Here is a 23,375-nt window from a genome sequence, read left to right as displayed (position 1 = left end):
GCTTCACATGAACAATTGATTCACATTCCTTGTAAATTAAAATAATGTTAAAAAAATTAGCTAAAAACACTTCTGATATGTTCACTACTCTGCTCCTAATTCCATCTCAAAGGATTTTTTTTCATCCTATCGTTGGTCCTTTATTCATTCTATTAATTAGTAATAGCGACAGCAATCAAAACAAAACATTGCAGTATTACACTCTCTGGCTCAAAATGTCCGAATTTTTATTAAAAATGGCCTAATGCCAACTATAAGACAACACACGATATATAACAGCGTTATGTTGACATATAGCGGAAAGAAACCAGTGTTACTAGATTTGCCACAATGGTCATTCAATTAGTATTAAACACGCTCTTTCTGGTAACATTCGAAGCCGAATTAGTTTTTTTTTGTAACATTATGAGAAAACCTGGCAACTTTGCGAAACCAAATGAGATGAAAACAAAGCGTGATCTCGTGATTCTATACAAAACTTCCAAGTTTCATCCGGATCCGATTTTCGGTTCCGGAATTATAGGGTAAAGTGTGTTTAAAATTTGATACCGTCACTTAAAGCGTCGAAACAAAACACGTAAAAAAATCTTAACTGGCCTCGAAACTATTTCAATCGGTAGCCATTATCAATAGACAACCAAACAATCCGATTCCGGCTTTCCTGATTCCCGGTTTCCGATTCCGGAAGCACCGAAAATAGTGATCATATATTAAGAAATGGATCTCACTCATTTTTCTCAGCGATGGCTTGACCGATAAGTCCAAATGCACGGTCCCATATTGAGTTTCTCAATTTCATCCGAATCCGACATCTGGTTTCGGAATTGCAGGTTGAAGATCTTTCAAATAATCATACCGTCACTAAAAGCGGCGAAGTAAAACACGTAAAATAATTTCTTAACTTGCTTCAAAGTATCTTTTCTAGAACCGATTTCTATTATACTTTCTTTAGAGATGACCTAAGAGGCTGTCCATAAAAGACGTCACGCCGCAAGGGGGAGGGGGGTGTTTCATAAAACATGACCATTTGTGACAGGGGGGAGGGGGGGAGGTTTTTGGAATGTGATGTCCAATATTTTCAATGAGCGCATTTTTGAAATACCTAATTATATTACTGCTTTGCCCTATTTCCTGAAAAAATCTCCACAATAAACGTTTACATTCTATAGGAAAACGTGTATTTGTTGATGTAAAAGCTTCTTCTTGTAAATTCGGAAATGAGTGATGCAGGAAATCATTTCTGTTGTGATTAGCAAAAGTGCACGGAGGAGCGAGTAAATTAGCGAAATTAACAAATTTTGCCTAATATGAGTAAAAAAGAAAAAGATGCCTTCAAACGGTTTAACTTAAGTTATGCACTGACAATTTTTTCAGTAATTTGATTTTCTAGCATTGATAATAGTATATCATAAGAATTTCTCCTCTATGATTCTGATGCAGTTTATTCAATTGTACTCCATTTGAAAAAGGGCGGGAGATCAACGATTTCAGACGTAGATCATGTCATGTCTTATTTTGATCATTTGTGATTTTCCTTCACCAACATCAAAGCTTATCGAATCATCCAATGATTGATCTTACATAAATCAAGAATCATTTTAGCTCAAAATCACTACCCATTGTGTGACGGAATATCAGTACCTATATTGATCGATGTGATTTAAATTTCGCTGATCAACTGATAGTGAAGAGATTCTCCGGCAGTGATCTCGTTTTGATGAGGTTTTGGTCTTTATTTTCTTAGCCCTGTATGCTACACTAAGGAAATATTATTCTTCACCTAAAACAATAATATATCTGTGTACCCCTAGGAGGAATAAAACAGATGATTTAAATGCTTCATCAATTCCAACCAAATACTTTTGTTAATTTATATAATTGATATTAATAAAATAATTCCGATGATTTTGTAGTTTTAGGGATATTTTTCAATCTAATGACAGCATGTAATAAATCGATTTTTCCCTCATATTTGTATAGTTTGTCATACATATTGAGAATGTATTGCGATGAATTTTATTTATTTTGAATTCGTGACATGTGACATAGGAGGGGTGGGGGGTCTTTGCTGTTAGATATTCAAATTTTATTCGATATACTGATAATATTAGACTATAACAACAGAATATTATTCTCAACATTTGCTATTTAGCCATTGTAGACTAGCTGGCGCACCTTCTTGCGAACGTTCCTCATTAAATTCCGTACAGACTTCTTGGCGACAAGTTTTGACACTTTTTTCCAATCTTTTTCGAACTGTTGAATGGGTTCGGCTGCCGAGACATGTATCCTAAGATGTGCCTTCGTTAATGCCCAAAATTCCTCAATTGGTCGAAGTTGTGGGCAATTTGGTGGATTCATGTCTTTTGGGACGAAAGTGACATTTTTGGTAGTATACCATTCTACCGTTGATTTCGAGTAGTGGCAAGAAGCAAGATCTTGCCAGAAGACAACAGGATCCTTGTGGCTTCGAATCATGCGTAAAAGTCGTTTTTGTAAACATTCCTTGATGTATATTTCGCTGTTCATTGAAGCAGTGGTGATGAAGGGTTTCGAAATCTTACCGCAGCTACAAGTTGCTTGCCAGACCATAGCTTTCTTACCAAATTTTTCGACTTCAATCGATGTCTCGGACTGATTTAACACTTGCCCTTCTCGCACCGTATAATATTGTTGTCCCGGCAAGGATTTGTAATCGAGTTTCACGTAGGTTTCGTCGTCCATGATTATGCAGTTCAAATTTCCAGCAACGTTTTGGTTGTTTCTGCTTCTTATAGGTTCGAAGATTCAAACGTTCTTTAGCACGAAGAACATTTGACTTCGAAGTGCCCACTTTTTTGGCCACATCCCGAACTGAAACCTCCTTCTTTTTATTTTTACGTTTCGCATTCAGCTCATCAGTGCGTCAACAGTTTATGTTGAACTGCTAACGCCACCTAACGGTTCAACATAAACCGCTAAGCAGACGTAAAGTATTTGCTACTTACAAATCACTTATTGACACCGAAGTGCCATGTCTATCCTGACGTGCCGAAAGAGTAAAAAAAATTGAAGGCATACTGGCCGCCAACAGATTGTAGTCATTTAGGGGTTTGGAACCTCATGTGTACCGTTTTGTGCACATGCTGAGATTACCCACCCGCCTTTTTCAGTTTAATTTTAGAGATAACCACAAATAGATGTCTATGATGATCGTCATGGACCGTGATGCTTATGCAAACGCATAATATTCAAAGGAGGTTTTTAGGTTTGATTATGAAACTGTTAAAGTTTTTTGGGTCGATTAAACTAATTGACCTGAAAATGTTGTTTGGAAATTTCCAGCTCAACCAGTCCTCAATCCGTCCTAAAAGCGAAGCAATCTCTAAACCCAAACGGCTACTAAACGATGAACTCTTGAAAATGAATCCTACTGCAGTAGCAACGTGCATTTATGGTCATGTTGAAGCATTGTTTCTCCCGGATTGAGTAATAACTGGTTCCTCTTCAGATCTGTACTCTCTTCACAATGTTCATCATCGCACATCGAGCGAAGAGGTTTGAATGCAATATTTTTTTCGGAAGACAACCGAGGCCAACTCTAGTGATGTTCGTTTTGCTCTTTTGCTTTATGTTTAATTTTTTAGCATTAGAGAATTGTTCCAAACGACTAGTTGAATAGTTCATTTACAAATTTTTATCTAAATTTTCCGAATTTATGGAAAATTTCCCCGGTGAAATACTCTCTAACGTTTGGTTGTTGATAATGAACATCCCAAGCTGCGTGCAGTTCGAGCGGATTCATGTTTTGGGAGAAAGTCCAATGCGCTCACGCAAACGCAGCGTTTCAAGTCCAAGCAGACAAACCGCGAATTCGCGCAACGAATTTATCGTTCAGTGTCTCGAGAAATGCGTACACGATCGGTCGGTGATCTACGTGTGTTGCTGCAGTTGATGTTGAGACCACGCGGTTGGCATAATCTAAACAAACATCGACTCTTGGTTAGCTTTGTGGAAGACGCGAGAGTGAGTGAGTTTTCGGTTGCTGTTATTTAACATGTAGATGCAGAGTCGCATGCGACGAACAATTATCGCACCTAGTGAAAGTGATATATTAGCCGATTGAGCCGAGAGTATTTCTCCAGTTCTGACTGAGGTGCGGCCCAGGGAGAATTTCGGTGCTTCGGTGACCTTGAAATTGTTTCAGTTGTCGGGTAGTTGAACATAGACCCCGCATAGTTGTAATTGGTTTGCTGTGCTGCGACGGTGCAATTCACCAAACTGCGAAATCGTCAGTTGCACCACACCACCTCGAGTAGCTGAACGACCTCGAGGAAGAAACGCCCGTCGTTTGGTGATGCGTGGTGGTCTGAGATGCTCATTAATTCACCGATATTGAAACGGAGCAACCATCGCCGGTCATAAAACCTGGGAAGCGGATACGTGATTTTGGTTGCTCAGATTCAGATGTAGGTTGACCTACATCGGTTGTAGTTTCATAATATAGTTTAAAAAAATTCATGATCAAGGCTGTTGCTTGTGCACAAAAAAAAAACGCTATCACATAATCGACATTTATTTCAGGCAGCGGATTCGTTTCATAAAAATGGCTTATTTGTTGGGCTTGCAGTTTGAAGAGGATGCATTGATGGTGCCGGAATCTTCATACTGATTACACCTAGTTCTTATTTGGTTGTTACTTCAACAAATCTTATCTACTCTTAGTAGAGCCAGAGAAACAACCACCCTACGGTTTTGTCGATCGTTCCAATCGGATTGTTTCTGGTGGAAGGCATATTGGGAAACAAAAGGCAAATGTTTATATCATAATAAGTTGTTGATAACGCGTGGCGTAAGCGTTTTCGTTTTCAATCTAGTTTCCTCGTGTCATCTTTCATTTTGCGTACTGATTTCGTCATGTTTCCCGGATGTTACGGAACGACGACGAGGTCTGATTGGTGATTTCACGCAAGAAATAAAAAATTAACAGATTACATCAGCCTGCTTCAGAGGTAAACCCAGGATTTTGCTGTTGTTCTGTAATCCATCGGAATGCAAATGATCACGGATAGACCGGTTTTTCCGCGTGTTCGATAAATAGAAGCTCTAGGAATTACTGCGTTAGAACATCTGTTCAATGCAATGTCAGTGTAAGTCTGACTCACATTTTCACTCATTCAAAATTATTCTGAGTGCCAAAAAGTCGATTTAAAAAAAAATAATTATCTTTGAGATGACACTAAGTCTCGACAATTCTAAGACTTTTGGCATCAGAAAAAAATTTCGATTTCGGAAATCTCATGCTTTTCCTCTAATGGTGATTTCATGTTTATGTCATGCAACTGAAATTCGTACCAAAATTGCTTAATTTCCACCAACAACTGCATCGTATTAACATTGCTCAGGAGCTGTCCTTGATGACTCAAAATTCCTACAGAGAGTCATAACTGGTGAGGAAGCATGAAATTTTGGTTACGACGTATAAAACAAAACTCAATCTTCCCAATGGAAGCTGCCATCCCATCCATTTTCTGGGATAGACAGAAATCGAAGACAAACTAAAAAACCTTTCTTAATCCACTTAGTGGTGTGATAATGCCTTTCTCCTCTTTCATAACAGTTTCATGAAAATATATTTCATACTTTTATTAAATAATTTCGGATACTAATTCTGACACCAATTGATTCAGATTGATTCGAGTAGTTCACAAAACATGTCTCAGTGTTTTTGTCACACAGTCGGAATCATTTTTCCAAACTAGTGCTTGACATTTGCGTTGCCTATTTGTATGAGAAGAGTGATGCTAATCTAAAAAACCTGTTTTAATCCACCTAGTGGTGTAATGATGCCTTTCTTGTATTACTAATATTTTCAGAAATATCACCAGAAGATTTTGTGAAGAAATTTTTTTTTACATCTTGAATAAAATAAGAAACTTTCTTTGGGTATAAACTAACATCACCTTTTCAAATTGTAAACAGTTGCGTCAAGTTGATAAGAATTTTTCTTTATTTTGCATCGCCGCACTCAATGATTAAACACACTTTACCCTATAGTTCTGGAACCGGACATCGAACCCGGATGAAATTAAACAGCAACCTATAAGACTTTAGAAACTTTTATTTCAGCCAGTTTGTGGAAATCGATCAAATCATCTCTGTGAAAATTGAGTGAGTCTCGTTTTAAACTTTTTGACTACTACTTCTGGTACTTCTGGAACCAGGAACTTGGAACCAGTATAACGAAAGTCGGTTCGTTTAGTAAGTAACTAATATAGCCTACAAATTGAATCAGTTTTAAGCCAAATCTAGAAGAATTTTACCCTTCGTCGCTCTAAATGACGGTGTGAAATTCAATAGCAACCTATAGGGTTACGAGATTTTTTTATGACTGACATTATTTGACACATACATTGCTCTGTGTCGAATTATATAGAACACTTAGCCCTTCGGGTCAATTTCCACTGGTCCATTTTTCAAGTGATTGTATAAACTTTCTTTATGAGAAAGGCAATAAGTGCACTTTTATTGAAAAGCATCTTTATCATGATCTTGTAATAACACTAACAAGTAGGTACAAATTGAATAAAAGGATTATTTTATTTATTTTATTGTTATTAATTCCATCTGACTAAAGTCTACATGAAATATAATCTTATATTATATGGTTACACTATTTTTAATCCGTGTGATAAATCGGCAAGACGGTTCTCCGAATTCGAATAGTACCTCAACAGATGTAAAAGTACGAACCAGTGATGTAAACGGCTCATGATATCCAAAGTTAGTGCGATGGAAGCGAGGTACAAGAAATGAGCCATGACGCAGAGATCTGGATGGTACTCGGATGTTCAATGCTGACAATAGTTCAGAGCTGTCAACTTCGCCATTCAAGAGTTTTGCAACAAATCCAGCCTGTTGGATGCAACGACGTCGTTGAAGAGTTTCCAAATTTAGCAGCTTGCAACGATCAACATAAGGTGGGAGATTTATCGGGTCGCGCCATGGTAGGTTCCGCAGTGCATATCTGATGAACTTACGCTGTACATTTTCTATCCTCACGCTCCAAGTCAATTGATTAGGATGCCAAACGATTGAAGCATTCTCCAGTATGGGCCGAACGAGTGAGCAGTAGAGTGCTTTCAAACAATAAGGATCCGAGAATTTTTTCGATATCTTCGTAATAAACCCTAATTTCGGTTAGCTTTTGCGATTACGGCAGATCGATGCATATTGAACGTGAGCTTTTCATCAAGCAGCACACCTAGATCACTAAATTGATGAGTTCTATGCAGGACGACACCATCAACAGCATAGTCGAATGTTAAAGGCTGTTTGATGCGGTAATAAGACATGACTACGCATTTGGAAACACTCACTGTCAGCTTGTTTCGATGGCACCAGTCGACAAACTGATCCAATATTGCTTGACGGCGAACGCAATCATCAATGCATCGAACAATAAAGTAAATCTTCAGATCATCCGCATACGCCAATTTACATCCGGGCATCAGAACTTGCAAAATAAAATGAACAATAACGGACCAAGATTGCTACCCTGGGGTACTCCGGACGAATTAGTGAAGCTTGATGATTTTGTTGAACCAAGCTTAACACGTATAGTATTCTTCCAGTTAAATAAGATCTCAACCAATTTGTAATACGCTCAGAAACTCCTAATTTTGATAATTTTGCTAATAAAATCCCATGGTCAATCGTATCGGAAGCAGCTTTAAAATCAGTATAAATAACGTCAATTTGCGCTCCTTTCTCCAAATGTTCAAAACAAGTTGTAACGAATTGGAGTACATTTGTGGTAACTGATCTCCCCGGCATGAATCCGTGTTGATCATTCGAAATATAACGTTTAGCTTTTTCGAGGAGAGCACTACTTACGACAATTTCAAAAATTTTAGATGCGGCTGAGAGACTCGTGATACCACGATAATTTGCAACATTCCGTTTATCACCTTTTTTGTGAACAGGGACCATAAACGATTGTTTCCAAATAGCCGGAAATCGAGATTCGATAAGCGATTGGTTAAAAATTCTGCATAATGGCTCAGCAAGAACTCTAAAGTTTCGGCAAAACACTACAGAAGGTAAGCCGTCCGGACCTGGTGTGAACGTACCTTTAAGTTTGCGAGTAGCTCTCATAACCATAACAGGTGTAACATGTGGCATGTCAAAATCGACCAGGTTATCAGGAACATCCCTAATGGCCAAATCAATTTCAGACGTTGCAACGGAATGGGCAGCAAACACTGACGCGAAATGAGTGGAAAATAATTCACATTTTGTCATATCGGCTGAAGATTCAGTATCATCTAAGAAGATACTAGCAGGAATTGCAGAGCTCTTTCTCTTGGAATTTACATAGCTCCAAAACCTCTTGGGTTGTCGTTTTAAACTAGTTTGCACACGTAAAACGTATGATTTATAGAGTGACATTTAAATCTAAGGTTGTGAAAATCGGCTCAGCCATCTTTGAGAAACGTGTGTGACTATTTTTTTCATTTTTTTGGTGCATATCACCCTGTAATTCCGAAAGTCGGATCCATATGAAACTCAGAAACTTTGTATGGGACCTCAAGACATTTCATTTGAATCCAAGTTTGTGAAAATTGGTTCAGCAATTTCTGAGAAAATTGAGTGACATTATTTGTCACACACACACACACACACACACACATACATACATACACACACACACACATTTTGTTATCTCGACGAACTGAGTCGAATGGTATATGACACTCGGCTCTCAGGGCTTCGGTTCAAAAGTCGGTTGTCACAGTGATTGCATAACCTTTCTATATGAGAAAGGTAAAAACCCTTCTTAGTCCACTTAGTGGAATTTTCATATATCTTGAAAAATCATTATCATCTAAAATTTCGAAATCGAAAAAAATTTTTGATGCCAAAAGTCTTAAAATTGCATAAAACGTCGAGATTTAGTGTCATCTCGAAAAAAATTTTTTGCCTTTCTCATATTTTTTAATATCGACTTTCTGGGACTCAAAATTTTTCTAAGTCCCAGAAAGTCGATTTTTTCAAAAAACATTTTTTAGATCACTAAATCTCGACGTTTAGACACTAAATCTCGTCGTTTCATGCAATTCTAAGACGTTTGGCATCAACAAAAATTTTTCGATTTCGGAAATTTCATGTACTCCCTCCTATGGTGCTTTTTCAAGATGGAAAATTTTCAAACTTTACCCGCTGGGCAACACCCCTTACCCATGTACGATTTAGCTTAAATTTTGCATGAGGACTTTTTTCATGCTGCTTAAGTATTTGAACAGTACCGCTTTACGAAATTAGAGGTGATCCCAAAATATTGGCACCTTTATATACATTAGAGCGGTAAAAAACAACGTGTTTTGTCGGTTATGTCACTCATACCATTATATATCCTTAATCAAAAGTCACAGCCATTTGCTCTTCGAACTTGATCAATGGTCCGACAGTACCTTTCAAACGAGCATAGGTTTGTTAAAATCGGTTCAGCCATCTCTGATAAAATCGAGCGCGTGGAAGCACAACGAGTTTTGTCGGTTACGTCACTTATACAATCATATCTCCGGAACCAAAAGTCACAGCCATTTGATCTTTGAACTTGATCAATGGCCCGACTGTAGTTTTCAAACGAGCCCAAGTTTGTTAAAATCGGTTCAGCCATCTCTGAGAAAATTGAGCGCGTATAAATATCTTCGAAAAGTGAACACACACATACACACACAGACACTTTCCGATCTCGTCGAACTGAGTCGAATGGTATATAACACTATGGGTCTCCGAGGCTCCGTTCAAAAGTCGGTTTTTCCAGTAACTCTAATACCTTTCTATAGAGAAAGGCAAAACGTCCACGCGCAATAGCTGTCAAACACTAAGTGAACAATAAAAATGGCCGGAATTGTCAACATAAATGACAGTCATGAGTACCAACATAACGCCACCAAAAGATCAATACGTAACCCGCGAAAATTTAAAAACTCTTTTTGAATAAACCTCGTATTAATTTAGCATTAGTTACAAAACCGCGTGAAATTACTTTTCTAATAAATCCAACAAAAAAACTTTTCTGTAGCCATTGTTAAACATCCCTATGTTGACAAGATTAAATAGCTACTTGAGAATACAGGCTATTCTCGCAATTCATTGATCTATTAATTTTCACTTAAATTTTGCTCCCTGTAAGAAACTATTTTATTGACGTCAGCTACGTTCACATTCAGACCTGTTTCTACGGCAACAAAAACTTGTTCGAGATTTAATCTAGAAGGAAACGCATTATTTGGATGGTTGAGTAGCTTTGTTTGACCGCATGTAAAATTTTGTGATACACGATTGACCTGAAATCCATCCAAAATATGCACAGGAGGTTTTGGAGGTCGACTTTTGAATTGTTTGTAATGCAAATTTTCGAACTTCTTCGTTTCTGAATGGATTCACAATCTTCAGCAAATTTTAATTTATTCTCTTTTGAAGCGATTTTACTCATTCCTCTAATCGCTCAAAATAATTGTTTTTTATTTAAAATAAAGTACTTAAGAAAATCTAAAATGTATAAAATTATTTTCTTAAGTATTTAAAATAAAATACTTAAGAAAATTATTTTATACATTCTAGAAATTAACGTCATTTTTGTACATAGTTTTACAAAAAAAAAAATTTGTGTGTATTTTGTTTTTATCGTTTCGAAAAAGTTTAGAAACCAGTTCTGAAGACTTCTTTTGGGAAATACTACTACGATTCAATCATATATGCAAAAATGAAGTGAGCTCCATTTTAAAGATTTTGATCACTATTGCCGGTATTTTTGAATCCGAAAACTGAATATTGGTATAGTGAAAAAGAAATTAGCTCTCAACCATACTACAAACTGAAACAGTTTGAAGTAAACTTTAAAAGAATTTCGAAATTTTCTGTACCTTCGATTGAAATGGCGATTTGAAATAAGTGACGGGTGCAGTATAGCCCAAATCAGTTCGTGTGGCGAAAAAATAATATGATCTACAAATTGGAACAGTTTTGAGCCCAGCTAAGAAGTTTTGTTTTACGATTTTCTATGACGGGTTTGAAAACGTATCACCTTGTAATGTTGTAACCGATGCTCGGACTTGGAAATTTTTATGGGACTATCAGTTTTGTTCATTCGAGTTTGGTTTTATAAATATCTGAAATGCGTTTATTTGGCCATAGACTCTGCCTTTCTTATTAACATTTCATTAGATTTCGATGCAAGTTCCGATGTAGTTTTTGACAACGAAACCCGGAGGCTGTCATAGTCGTAAAATGCTTTACTGTATTCAATGTATGTATGTAAATATTATTGAATGTTTTTGTTGACAATATTACTCCACAACCGGCTGCTGAAATTTCATGTAGGGGAAGATGTTCGTTTGCCAGCAGTGTTCGTCTGCCGGCACCCCACCGTAACTTTTGACAGAAAGCAGATAGCTTCATTTCGATAAATGTCATGTGTGTGTAATAGCAGAACGTTCTTTTTGTGCCGAATACCGAAGCAAACAGAAGCTCAAAACAAGTTTTAATTACGTGAAAATCAACACAAAAGTTTTTTTGTTTTACTTTTTTTTGTAGTACCATAAATTGAAAAGCATCAATCTAAATGGATTGAGTGGATTGAATATTTATGACGTGAAATCGATCTATTTCGTGATTTAATACCGCATGCTATCAAAATTTTCACAACCAAAGTTGTTTTTCGTCATTTGTAAAATGTCTACCGATTTCGGTACCCCATTTTTTCGACAAATCACGAAAAATTGTCGGTGATATGCAGAGATGCCAAGTCTGCAAATTTGGCTGTAAATTATCAAATTTCTTAGTTAACATGTAAACCTTTTTTCGTCTGAAGACATTTTACAAACTTTTGAAACGTCGATTGTTTGCAAACATTCATCAGAAATTATAGACTTTTGAAAATTGGCGCGATCTTTTCGTTTTTGCTAGCTAAACTTATTGTATTACCTGGCAACTCTGGTGATATGCAACACGTGGACAACTTGACGGCTTCAATACATCCGTCATATAATGGTTCTCTGGTTCTGTTAGCTATGGCGACTTTAAACAAATCGTCCAAGTCAAGGAAAATGAACTTTAATGCACTGATTAATACCATTAAACGTTGCTTATTTGATAAGTAGCCAATAAATTCGACTGCAGCAACGTATTCAATCCGTGGAAGATCGGCCAAATCAGCACCAAAGGCGCCACCATTCAAATCATTGGCCAAGAGAGCCAAAGCGAAGTTACCATCAGACAATGGAGACTATTGTCCAAAACGCCTCCGAGAAGAATAAATTTCATTTTTTCTTGGAATAATTGCCGTCTCTACTTATATTTATCCATTTTTAGCGAAATTTCTTGGGGTTCCGGTAACCGAACACCTTTTTTGAAATGGCCAAAATGTATCACTTTACTAAATTGATAATAAAGTTTTTTCAATCGGTTGAATCAAATTAGTTTATTATACAGTTGTTAGCTATGGACTTTAGCTTTCCATTGATGTATATATGTCCGTATAATGTGCCCTTAGTCAGAAGTTATAAACTTAAAATAAAAGGGTGCCGGTAATCCAACACTCTCCCCTACATTGCGTAGTATAAGATTCCAATGCATACCTTTTCAACTAAACTTCAATCCGCTGATTTATTTTCATCCTTTCTAATACACTACCGTAAAGTGGCTATGATTTTATACAATCGCGGCACCGATGCCGCAGCACTGTGATTAACCAAACCGAACAGACATTTGTGTCTGATGTTGACCTCTTCAATACCAGCACGATTCGTACCGGTTTTGCAACGTCATTTTGTATGACGGTTTGAAAGTTTTAACACTTATCGCTTATGTCATACGAGAACCAGAAGTCGGATCTAGATTGACTTTTCGTGGCCTTTTAAAAGAATCTTAAGACCTTTTATTTGTATCTTAGTTTGGGAAAATCGGTTAGAAAATTGCCGTGAAAATTATATGCACATTTTCTCATAAATTTGCACATATTACCTTGTAATTCCGGAATCGGAAGTCGGATTATTATGAAATTCAATAGCGGATATCGGATTCAATAAGACCAGTCGTTTGAATTTAAGTTTATTTGAGTTTATGAATCTAAGATAGTGAAAATCGGTTGAGCCATCTTTGAAAGAAGTTACTGACATTTTTGTGTTTCGATTATAGAAGTTTTAACCTTATGGTCATTCGCCTCTATGAGCCAGAAAAACTTTCTGACCCTACGTGCGGGGTTGGGAATGAAGCCCAGGCGGGTTGCGTGAATGGCATCGATTTACCCATCACGCTATACCCGTCCCACTATGAAGTTACTGACATTTTTTCACTTTTTTGGTGCATATCACTCTGTTATCACCGAAACCGTAAGTCGAATTCAAGAACTTTGTATGGGATCATACGACCTTTTCCATAGTGATCACATAGCCTTCCTGTATGAGAAAGGCAAAAATATTCTTGTCATAGAGTGCCTCTTGAATCTAATGTTGTAAAAATCGGCCCTTTCTAGAGAAGAGTTAGTGCTCATATTTTCACTTTTTCATATATCACTCTTTAGCTTCGGAATCGGATGTCATATTTCAATGAAGTACAGTACCTTTTTATGGGATCACAAGATCTTTCATTTGATTTCAAGTTCATGAAAATCAGTTAAACCATCTCAGAGCAATGTGAGTGCACATAAATGTTACATACACACTTACATACATACCTACTCATTCACTCTTACACTGCCCCGTATAATGCGTTTCCCGTATAAGGTATACCGGATCTTCGTTCCCGGTACCGAAAAAAGTGATTGCGTAATCCAAACAGGAAATAACTACGATTTCTCAGAAACGGCAAGCCCGATTTTCGCCAACTTAGATTCAAATGAAAAACAATATATTCTCATATGTTGATGTAGAGTTATATCCAGATTCTGCTTCCGGGTCAAGAAATACAGGGTAAAATGTGTATGCAATTTCAACCCGTCATTTGGAGCGACAATGCAAAAAAAAAAACGGAAAAATTCTTCAGAATTTCACTTATAATAAAAGTGGCAGTTCGTGAGGAGCTGTCAACTGCTTCTTTGGAACTGTTATAAAACATGCGGGAATCTCAAAAACTGTTAAATATTAAGTATGTCTAGCATACATTTTTACCGATCCACACAATTGACGTCTCCTTCCCCAGATCAAATACCACTCAAGCGTAGAAGAACTTAATTCAGCTATTATACAGGGTTCGGCACTCGAAGTGTAACCAATTAAAAAGGCCATAAATTCAGTTTGGAAAATTACTTTTACTTAATTCAAAGTACAAAATGTGTAAAAATAATACAAAATTCAGAATCAATTCACTTTTGCTCGATATGACCACCTTTTGCCTTGACTATGGCCTTGAGACGGTCAAAAAACGAATCGCAAGCTGCCGAATGTGACTTGCAGGTATTTAGCCCCACTCGCGGACAATAACTTTTTTCAGCGCCTCGAGACTGGTGTATCTTTTAGTTCGGACTTTGCTCTCCAAAATGGCCCAAAGAGAATAATCCATTGGATTCGCATCTGGTGAATTCGAGAGCCATTGTGTGGACGTGATGAAGTTCGGAACGTTGTTTTTCAGCCATTCTTGGTTCACTCGAGCTTTGTGAGACGGTGCCGAGTCCTGCTGAAACGTCCATGGTCAGCCACCGAAATGTTTGTCTGCCCACGGCTTCAAAGCAACCTCCAGAATACTTTCCCGATAATATGTCGCATTTACCTTGACGCCAGGCTCGAAGGTCTGAAGTTGGTTACACTTCGAGTGCCGGACCCTGTATTGATGTTACATGTGTTATTTGTTTATTCTCTTCTAAATAGATAATACGACCACAAAAAATTTTTTTGACGGAAATATTTATAAGTTCAATAACAACTTTACATTAAATGACAAAGAAACACTTAGGACTAACGATCTATCAAAATTTGATGATATATTAATTGATGTTGACAATTTTAAAACTCCTTTAGATGTTATAATAATCGGAGATACATGGTTGAAACATGAAAATTGTTCTCTCTATGAAATTCCGCATTATAAAGCCTTTTTACCTTTTTTTATATATATAAAAAATAGGTATAGAATTCGCTCAAACTTTCGAAAAATTTTCCGAGGCCCGGAGGGCCGAATGTCATATACCAATCGATTCAGCTCGACGAACTGAGCAAATGTATGTATGTGTGTGTGTGTGTGTGTGTGTGTGTGTGTGTGTGTGTGTGTGTGTGTGTGTGTGTGTGTGTGTGTGTGTGTGTGTGTGTGTGTGTGTGTGTGTGTGTGTGTGTGTGTGTGTGTGTGTGTGTGTGTGTGTGTGTGTGTGTGTGCGTGTGTGTGTGTGTGTGTGTGTGTATGTGTGTGTGTCTGTATGTGTGTTGTCAACTAAGAGGTCGAGATCTCAGAGATGGCTGGACCGATTTGGATCAAACTAGTCGCAAATGAAAGGTCTCCCCGTCACCCAAAACGCTATTGAATGGTTTTGAGATCGGATGTTTACTTTTTGAGTTATACGAAGTTTTATTTCAAAATTTTCAGTTTTTTTACAGTATCTGTCACAATTGACCTTGGAAACAGAATATGTTTTCAGACATAGATTCCGCACGGTAATAGCTATCCAACAAGCCATAGATTGTTAAAATCCGTCCATTTTTAACGGAGATAACGAAATTTTTGTGTAAACGACTTTTCCCCCATATTCCAGCAGTAGAAGTTCTGAGCGCTGTATGGCAAAGAAAGGTTTGGGAGCAAAGTAAAACACGATTTTTATACTGTTACATACAATTGTTTCTAAGTACCAAAAAGACTGTCTGCAGCATCCTTTTTCATGACATTTTGCCTCGGACCGATTTTAGCATGGTTCGTTTTTGGCAACATAATCATTCGAATATGACATATTGGAAAGATGGCAGTACGTCCGAATTCAAAACATTTTCATAATTATATTGATTTAAACTGCTTACAGCAATAAATGCTGGAAGAACATAACAGCCATATACCATTCGAATCAGTTCGTCGAGATCAGCAAATGCTTATGTGACAAATAATTTCACTCAATTTTTTTTCGGAGATGACTCAACCGTTTTCTACAAACTCAGATTCATATGAAAATTCGTATGCTCCTAAACAAGGTTCCTGAATTATGTTTGGATCCGACTTCTGGTTCCGGAATTACAGGATGATATGCGAAACGAAATTAAAATTCTGTAACTCATTTTCCTCGTAGATGGCTGAACCGATCTAAGATTCAAATTAAATCTAAGAATCATCTAAGATTTGCTGACTAGAATAGTCGACAACCAAATAAACGTATTTCAGTTTTAGTGGTTTTCAGTTTTCGATTCGGAAGGCACCCAACAATTTGACTCGTACTACGATTTCTCAAAGATGTCTACACTGATTTTTAAACATTTTGAAACAAATGTAAACTATACAGCTTACAGATGAATTTGTCTGACTTCGGCTACACCGATTTTCGAATTCCGGCTCCAGTATCGAATCGTTTCTCAAAGCTCGATCGTTTTCTCAACTAAAGCCAAATCGAATTTCAGAAACAAAAATTCAAATTAAAACAAACTTATAGTCACAACAAAATTGATTAATTTTATCCAATGCTGACCTCCGATTCTGGAATTACAGGAGGATGAATTTTTAAAATTCAAACCGATATAGAAGATGATAATCCCGAAAAGCTTGAAAGTTGGACTCAAAACTATTGCAATTTATTCGTCATATGGCCATACGAATCGGTTTGGGTTATGTTGGTGTCTGAATACCGGCTCTGGAAGTACCTTAAATTACCGTAAACTCTAAAGTGAGTTTACTTCGACATATCATGGAATGTTGAGTCGATTGTCCCACTTTTAGATAGAGTGATGAGTGATTAAAATGTCAAATTGCAGCATAAAACGACGGTCATTAAAATAATGTCATGAAAACTGAAACACCGAAGAATATTTATGCAAAAAACACATGCGGATTGATAAAAAAAAGGTATCATCTCACTGCTAGGTGGATTAAGCACGTTTTTGCTTGTAGAAAACATTCTAGTGGAGGCTAGCAATATATGTCAAACAAGATTTCGAACATAGACTGATATACGTCCGATGGATTTCACCATATAAACATCGAGCTTTGTTTCAAAGGACACTTTTATAATATTCATGGTGTGTATCATCCTCCTAGCTTTGATTTTAATGAATTTTCCGTTTACCTAGAAAGCTTGATGTGTTCAATTGAACCGAAGCATACGTGCTTTATTGTAGGTGATATAAATGTTCCTATGAATCAAATTCATAACAACAAGTGACAAGATATAAGGCTCTGCTAGAATCTTATGACTTTTCGTGTACAAATTGTTTTACTACAAGACCAATTAGCGACAATATACTTGACCATATTATTTGTAAACTTGACGACGTTAATCGGATTCGCAACGATACAATATTTAATGAACTAAGTGACCACTCTCAAATCTTAACAACTTTCAAAATACTAGCTGATAAAGAACCTGTGGCGTTAACGAAAAAAATCCTAAACAATCGTCAGTTAAATCATGATTTTTCTAATTTTATTTGTAATTTTGATGTCATTGAGGACGCTGAAACAGTTCTTCAATCTATAGTGTTCGTATATAACTATCTACTGCAACAACATATAAGACTAATAACTAAAACGGTCACCGTGAAAGGTAATCATTGCCAATGGATGACCTTTGATTTATGGACACTAGTGAAAATAAAAAGCTATTACCTTAAACGTGTTAAGGCAAGCCCCCACGATCAGCATCTCAAACATATGCTATATTCAATATTTTCAACAAATTCTTTCCAAATATTGGTAACGAATTAGCTAAAGCTATTCTCATCATTCAAAAATCATTCTGTAAACTCATCGTTTTGTCCCATAAGTAATGTTCGTCGTGTTTGTGATTCTATTTTTTTACGTCCTTTATCTATAAATGAAGTGATACTGTTAATACAAGGTTTGGATAATAAGAAGAGTAACGGCCCTGATAATGTCTCTGTTGGTGTACTAAAACATAATTCATATGCATTCGCCAAAATACTTCCTCAGTGCTTCAACGGAATTATTCAGACCGATTACTGCCTCAAGGTGGCTAAAGTCATTCCTGTGTTCAAGTCGGGTGTCCGTTGTGATTGTATTAATTACCGTCCTATATCTACATTGTCCGTATTTAACCAAATATTTGAAAAACTTCTAGTCACTACACTTACCGAATTCCTAAGTAAGCATAATATCCTCTTTTAATTCCAATATGGCTTCAGACAAGGTTCTAGCACACATATCGCTATAATTGAATTAGTTGACGAAATTATAAGCGAGATCGATAGTAAAAATGTAGTTGGTGCATCATTTTTAGACCTTAAAAAAGCTTTTGACACATTAGATCATAGTATACTTTTGGACAAACTCGATTGCTATGGTATCAGGGGCATTGCTTATTCAATTATCCGTAGTTACTTGACTAATAGAAAACAATTTGTATCCATCGAAAGTGACAGCAGCAACCTTGCTTCCACAAGGAAGTAATATTGGTCCACTATTGTTTCTTTTATATATTAATGATATAGGTAATTTACATCTTAAAGGAACTCCACGACTATTCGCCGACGACACAGCTCTGTTCTATCCTGACAGTGACATCAATGCTATTATTAACTCAATGGAAAGTGATTTAAGAACTCTTGATCAATATTTCAATGCGAATTTATTATCATTAAATGCCACAAAGACTAAGTATATGATTTTCCGTTCCACAAGGAAAATTATACCAACGCATAATCATTCCCAGCTAGGAAACAATATTATTGAAAAAGTTGACTATTTCAAGTATCTGGGCATATACTTCGACTAAATTTCTGTTTGAGCTGTTAGTAGAATATTCTCACTAATAGTACTGTTGTTGTACCGTTGAATTCCACTATGTCACGTCATTATACTCTCACAAAGTCACTATTTTTCCGAAAGTGTATCAAATATTATAATACAGATACGTATTTCGGAATGTTATTTACATCCTTCTTCAGTGTATCGGTTTTATAAGTTTATCGTTAAATAAACTTATAAAACTGATACACTGAAGAAGGATGTAAGTAACATTCCGAAATACGTATCTGTATTATAACGTTTGATACACTTTCGGAAAAATAGTGACTGTGAAAATAGTGACTTTGTGAGAGTGTAATGACGTGATATATTTCAACCCCACATTAACCTGGGGTCACCACATAAAGTTTGTTGCCAAGCACGTGGCGTCGTACTGTGGTATTTTATGGAGAGTCAAGTCCTTTGTTCCCCAGCGTGATCTGTTAAATTTTTATTTTGCTTACATCCATTCACAGCTCAACTACTTGGTGTCGGTGTGGGGGTGAGCCGCTAGTTCTTATCTGAAGAAACTTCAAACTCTACAAAACAAATGCCTAAAAATCATTTTCAATAAACCCTTACTATTCTCGAGTCTATTGTTATACTCTGACAGAAACCATAATGTTTTACCAATAACATACTTATGTGATGTCCAAACGTTGCTTCTCGTTCATGATAATCTGCATAACTCCACAATTCACCATAATCTACAGTTCCCAACTATATCCCATTCTCGAACAACTCGGCGTAGTAATAATTTGTTTCATGTTCGAGCAGTTACAAGCCTTGGTCAAAAACTGATCCTTTTTGTTGGTCCAACTAAATGTAATGTACTTCCACCTGATATACAAGGAATAAACAACCGTGCCACATTTGCGGCTAGACTAAAGTACCGTTTTAAGCACAGACTAAACGATATATTTAGCTAATGTAGTGTTATGTTTTACATATAATGTATTTATTGTCAACAGTATTTCATATTAATAACTAATATCCTAATATATTTGCACTTTTTTTAACATAGCGTAGTAATTAAATTGTGGATCCCTTAAAAGGAAATTTTTTAAAATGGGTCTCCACTTTATGTTAATAATAAATTGCACATCAAAGCATGAATAGATAGAATCTCAGCGGACTTTGTATCAAAATTAAATTTGTATTTCTAGTATTATTATTGCCAGTATATATTTGTTTCTTGTCTTCCGCTGAGACTAATTGCGTCCACTACCAGGAGGCTCCAAATTGTAGCTTTTTGGTGTAGGGGAGTGTGGTGGGCAAAATAAAATTGTTGAATAGCAACAATGCTATGTTATGCTGGTTGCTGGTAAAACGTATCGATTTCAGCTATATCAGTTCCCAGTTCCCGGTTCCGAAAGTGCCAACAACATTGGTCGACAATTCGAGAACGGAATTCTCTTTATTTTCATAGACTGCTATTGACTTTTGTTTGGATCAAACTTCTAGAGTGAAGTGTGTTGAAAATTTTAAACAGTCAATAGGAGCGATAATGCAAAAAAAAAACGAACTTCTACGAACTACAAAACTGTGAAAAGGATATGCTAACGTATATCAAAATAAACGTCTTGGTTCTTGTTTAAGATTCAACGAAAAGTATTTTGAAAGAATCTTTTTGTCATGTCACTCACCATATTCACACGATGCGTGTTCCGCGCTAAATAATCGAATTATGTGTATTCACATAAGAGCCCTATCAACTGTGAAATGAGTGCAGTCTTATCTCAGTAGGTTACCTCGGGTGCTAATCATTGTTTGAGAGCAACGTACTTGCTAAGTAAAACAACTTACGGTGTGCGTTACATGTCAGATAACAGATCATCGTGTTCACTTTTAATCACGTTGCAAATAAGAGCGGATACTAGTTTCCACTTATGTGTTATCGGAGGAGTTGAACAAAACATCATCTTGTTTAATGAATTTTTCGTTCACAGATCTAATCGAAAATGGTAATCAAAAAGGCGATCGCAGATAAAGCATTCATCGAAAGCCAAATCAGCTCGAAACGGTTCCGTCCCTTCGCAAGACAGGTAAAAAGTTGATAAGAATCTAGCAACTGCTAAATTATCAGTAACACAAGGTTCTTCCTTTTTAGATTATCGCAGCGACTGGCCCCATAATTTCGAGCGCCGCGGCTGGAATGACGAATGGCTTCTCTGCAATTTTACTGCCACAGCTTCAGAAACCGGATAGTTCGATTCAAATCAGTAGTGCGCAGTCCTCATGGATTGCTTCCATGGCACCACTTCCCATGGCTGCCGGATGCCTTCTGGGAGGACTTTTGATGGAAAAATTCGGGCGAAAAACCACACACCTGATTTTGAATATTTCTTTTGCGGTTGGATTCTGCGTGCTGTCGATGGCGTTGACCTACGATATGATTTTGGTTGGGCGTTTCATCACCGGATTCAGCTGTGGATTGGTTGGTCCTCCAGCTTCTGTTTATATAGCGGAAACAAGTCATCCCAAGTACCGAGGAATCCTACTGGCGGGGGTCACTTTTGCAGTTTCGTCCGGGATTCTCGTTTCGCACGTGTTTGGCACTTTTTTCCACTGGAAAATGGCGGCATTGTTTTGTTCATTTTTCATGGCTGTGAGCTACATATTTGTAGTTTTGTGTCCGGAAAGTCCAACTTGGCTGTTATCGAAAGGAAAACGTCACGAAGCAGAATGTGCTTTTCATTGGCTCAGAGGATACGATGCTGAATCCACGAAAGAATTCAACGATATGGCGGCAAAATATGGTGGAAACAACGATGCCAGTGCGTCGAAGGAGTCTCCACCAACGCTGATGGAAAACGTTCTACGAAAAGAATTTATCATACCGCTGGTCACTTTACTGTTATTCTTCTTTACAATGCAATTCTCCGGAGTCAACATCGTTGCGTTCTATTCCATATCACTCATGAGAACAACAATTGGTAACAACATCAATGAGTACTTAGCCATGCTGATAGTTGATCTCGTTCGGGTGATCACTTCGTTGCTCGCATGCATCCTGCTTCGTTCGGTCGGCCGACGTCCGCTGGCAATGCTCAGTGGCTGTGGAACAACTGTTAGCTTAATAGGATTGTCCATTTTTCTGTACTTCCAAACAAGCATCCAGCTGTACCAGAATCTCTCCTGGATGTCACTGATATTCCTTATCAGCTACATAATTTTTATCGGAATAGGACTCTTTCCGCTGCCGTGGTGTATGAGTGGAGAAATTTTTCCCATTGCTACCAGAGGAATCGGATCCGGACTGACATCGTCGTTCAACTTTATCTGTTTCTTCATTGTGATCAAAACTGGGCCGACGCTTTTCGAAACAGTCGGAACGAATGGAACGTTTATGGTTTACGGTATTATTTCACTGATTGGAACACTGCTTCTGTATATGATTCTGCCGGAGACAAAAAATAGAACATTACAGGAGATTGAAGATACGTTCAGGGCAGGTTGGAGACCTTCCAAGAAAACACTTGTCGTTGATAATAAGGTGTGATATTTTCTGTGACTACTGGTTATTTTCTTTAAGCTAGTAAATTTATCGTTTAGTTTCCACTCGATTGTTAACGTTATGTACAGATAGAATGTGTAATTAATTTTAGATACCGTTGACTGAAGAGTAAATATTTCCATGTAAATTCTGAAATATAGAATAAATTTTAAAAAATTTGTGAAGTTTTTCAGTAGGAATGGACCCGTACCCAGAATCTAGTTTCAGGAGGGACCCTCAGAAAAAAAATTGTAACTGAAGATTAATTTACCGGCGTTTTCAACAGACACTAAACTTTTCCACTGGAACTGTCATTATGGAGTATTCAAATAAAATTTGTAATTGTGCCCGAGGTTCTTGTATTACATTTCTTCATTCGTTTACTGTCATGTTATTTCTGTAACACATGTCTAAGACCTTCTAAATATTTAGATAGCAGAACATTCCACAAGATTTGTAATGATGCCATATATTCTGAGATCATTTATATTCCTACTTTGAATGACAACAATTCACTGCTTAGAGTAGCACAGCCGATTCGTTGAGAACGAAAAACATCTTCTAAATTTATAGGTCATATTAGTAGATGATCATACAATTTTACTATGGTTTTACTGGTTTCGGATTCAGGCTCCGGAAGTAGTGGTCTGAAATTCTGAAACGGAATTCACATAAATTTCTTAGAAATAAATTAACGTTCGAGCACAGATAATAGTACGAGGAAGCCAGGAGGTATCAGGTGAACGAGGGTGATAGCCAAGTGATTGAAACCTATACCGTTGATTTTAACCATGGAAACGATACTCATGTGCTTAATGTAAGGCCATTTCACAGCGATTTCGGTTTTCAATCGCTTCGTTATTGCACGCGAATACTGTTTTTTCTGATTTGAGGTTCAGGCAAACATGTACTAGAAGTGCGCTTGCGTTGGTCTTTCTAGCCCTAAATAAGGTTGTTCGGGATCCAG

At 37.1% G+C, this 23,375-nt stretch overlaps 1 protein-coding gene across 4 annotated transcripts; it reads left to right on the top strand.

The window, feature by feature from the left end:
• Positions 1-3,890: 3,890 nt before the first annotated feature.
• LOC131434956 (facilitated trehalose transporter Tret1-2 homolog) lies at positions 3,891-22,760 on the top strand. 4 transcript variants are annotated; one of them, XM_058602329.1, is made up of 3 exons: positions 3,891-4,005; positions 20,862-20,957; positions 21,023-22,760. In XM_058602329.1, the coding sequence occupies exons 2-3, from the start codon at positions 20,874-20,876 to the stop codon at positions 22,412-22,414; spliced, it is 1,476 nt and encodes a 491-aa protein (XP_058458312.1). In that variant the 5' UTR covers positions 3,891-4,005; positions 20,862-20,873; the 3' UTR covers positions 22,415-22,760. The 4 variants fall into 4 exon arrangements, with proteins under 4 accessions (XP_058458312.1, XP_058458311.1, XP_058458313.1 ...); XM_058602328.1 differs by having other exon boundaries at positions 3,904-4,448; XM_058602330.1 differs by lacking the exon at positions 3,891-4,005 and having other exon boundaries at positions 19,950-20,957.
• The last annotated feature ends 615 nt before the right edge of the window (positions 22,761-23,375 follow it).

Source organism: Malaya genurostris, chromosome 3 (genome assembly GCF_030247185.1).
Source record: "Malaya genurostris strain Urasoe2022 chromosome 3, Malgen_1.1, whole genome shotgun sequence".
Taxonomy (NCBI): domain Eukaryota; kingdom Metazoa; phylum Arthropoda; class Insecta; order Diptera; family Culicidae; genus Malaya; species Malaya genurostris.
The sequence above is the reverse complement of the archived record's forward strand: the minus strand, read 5'-3'. Positions and strand labels throughout refer to the sequence as shown.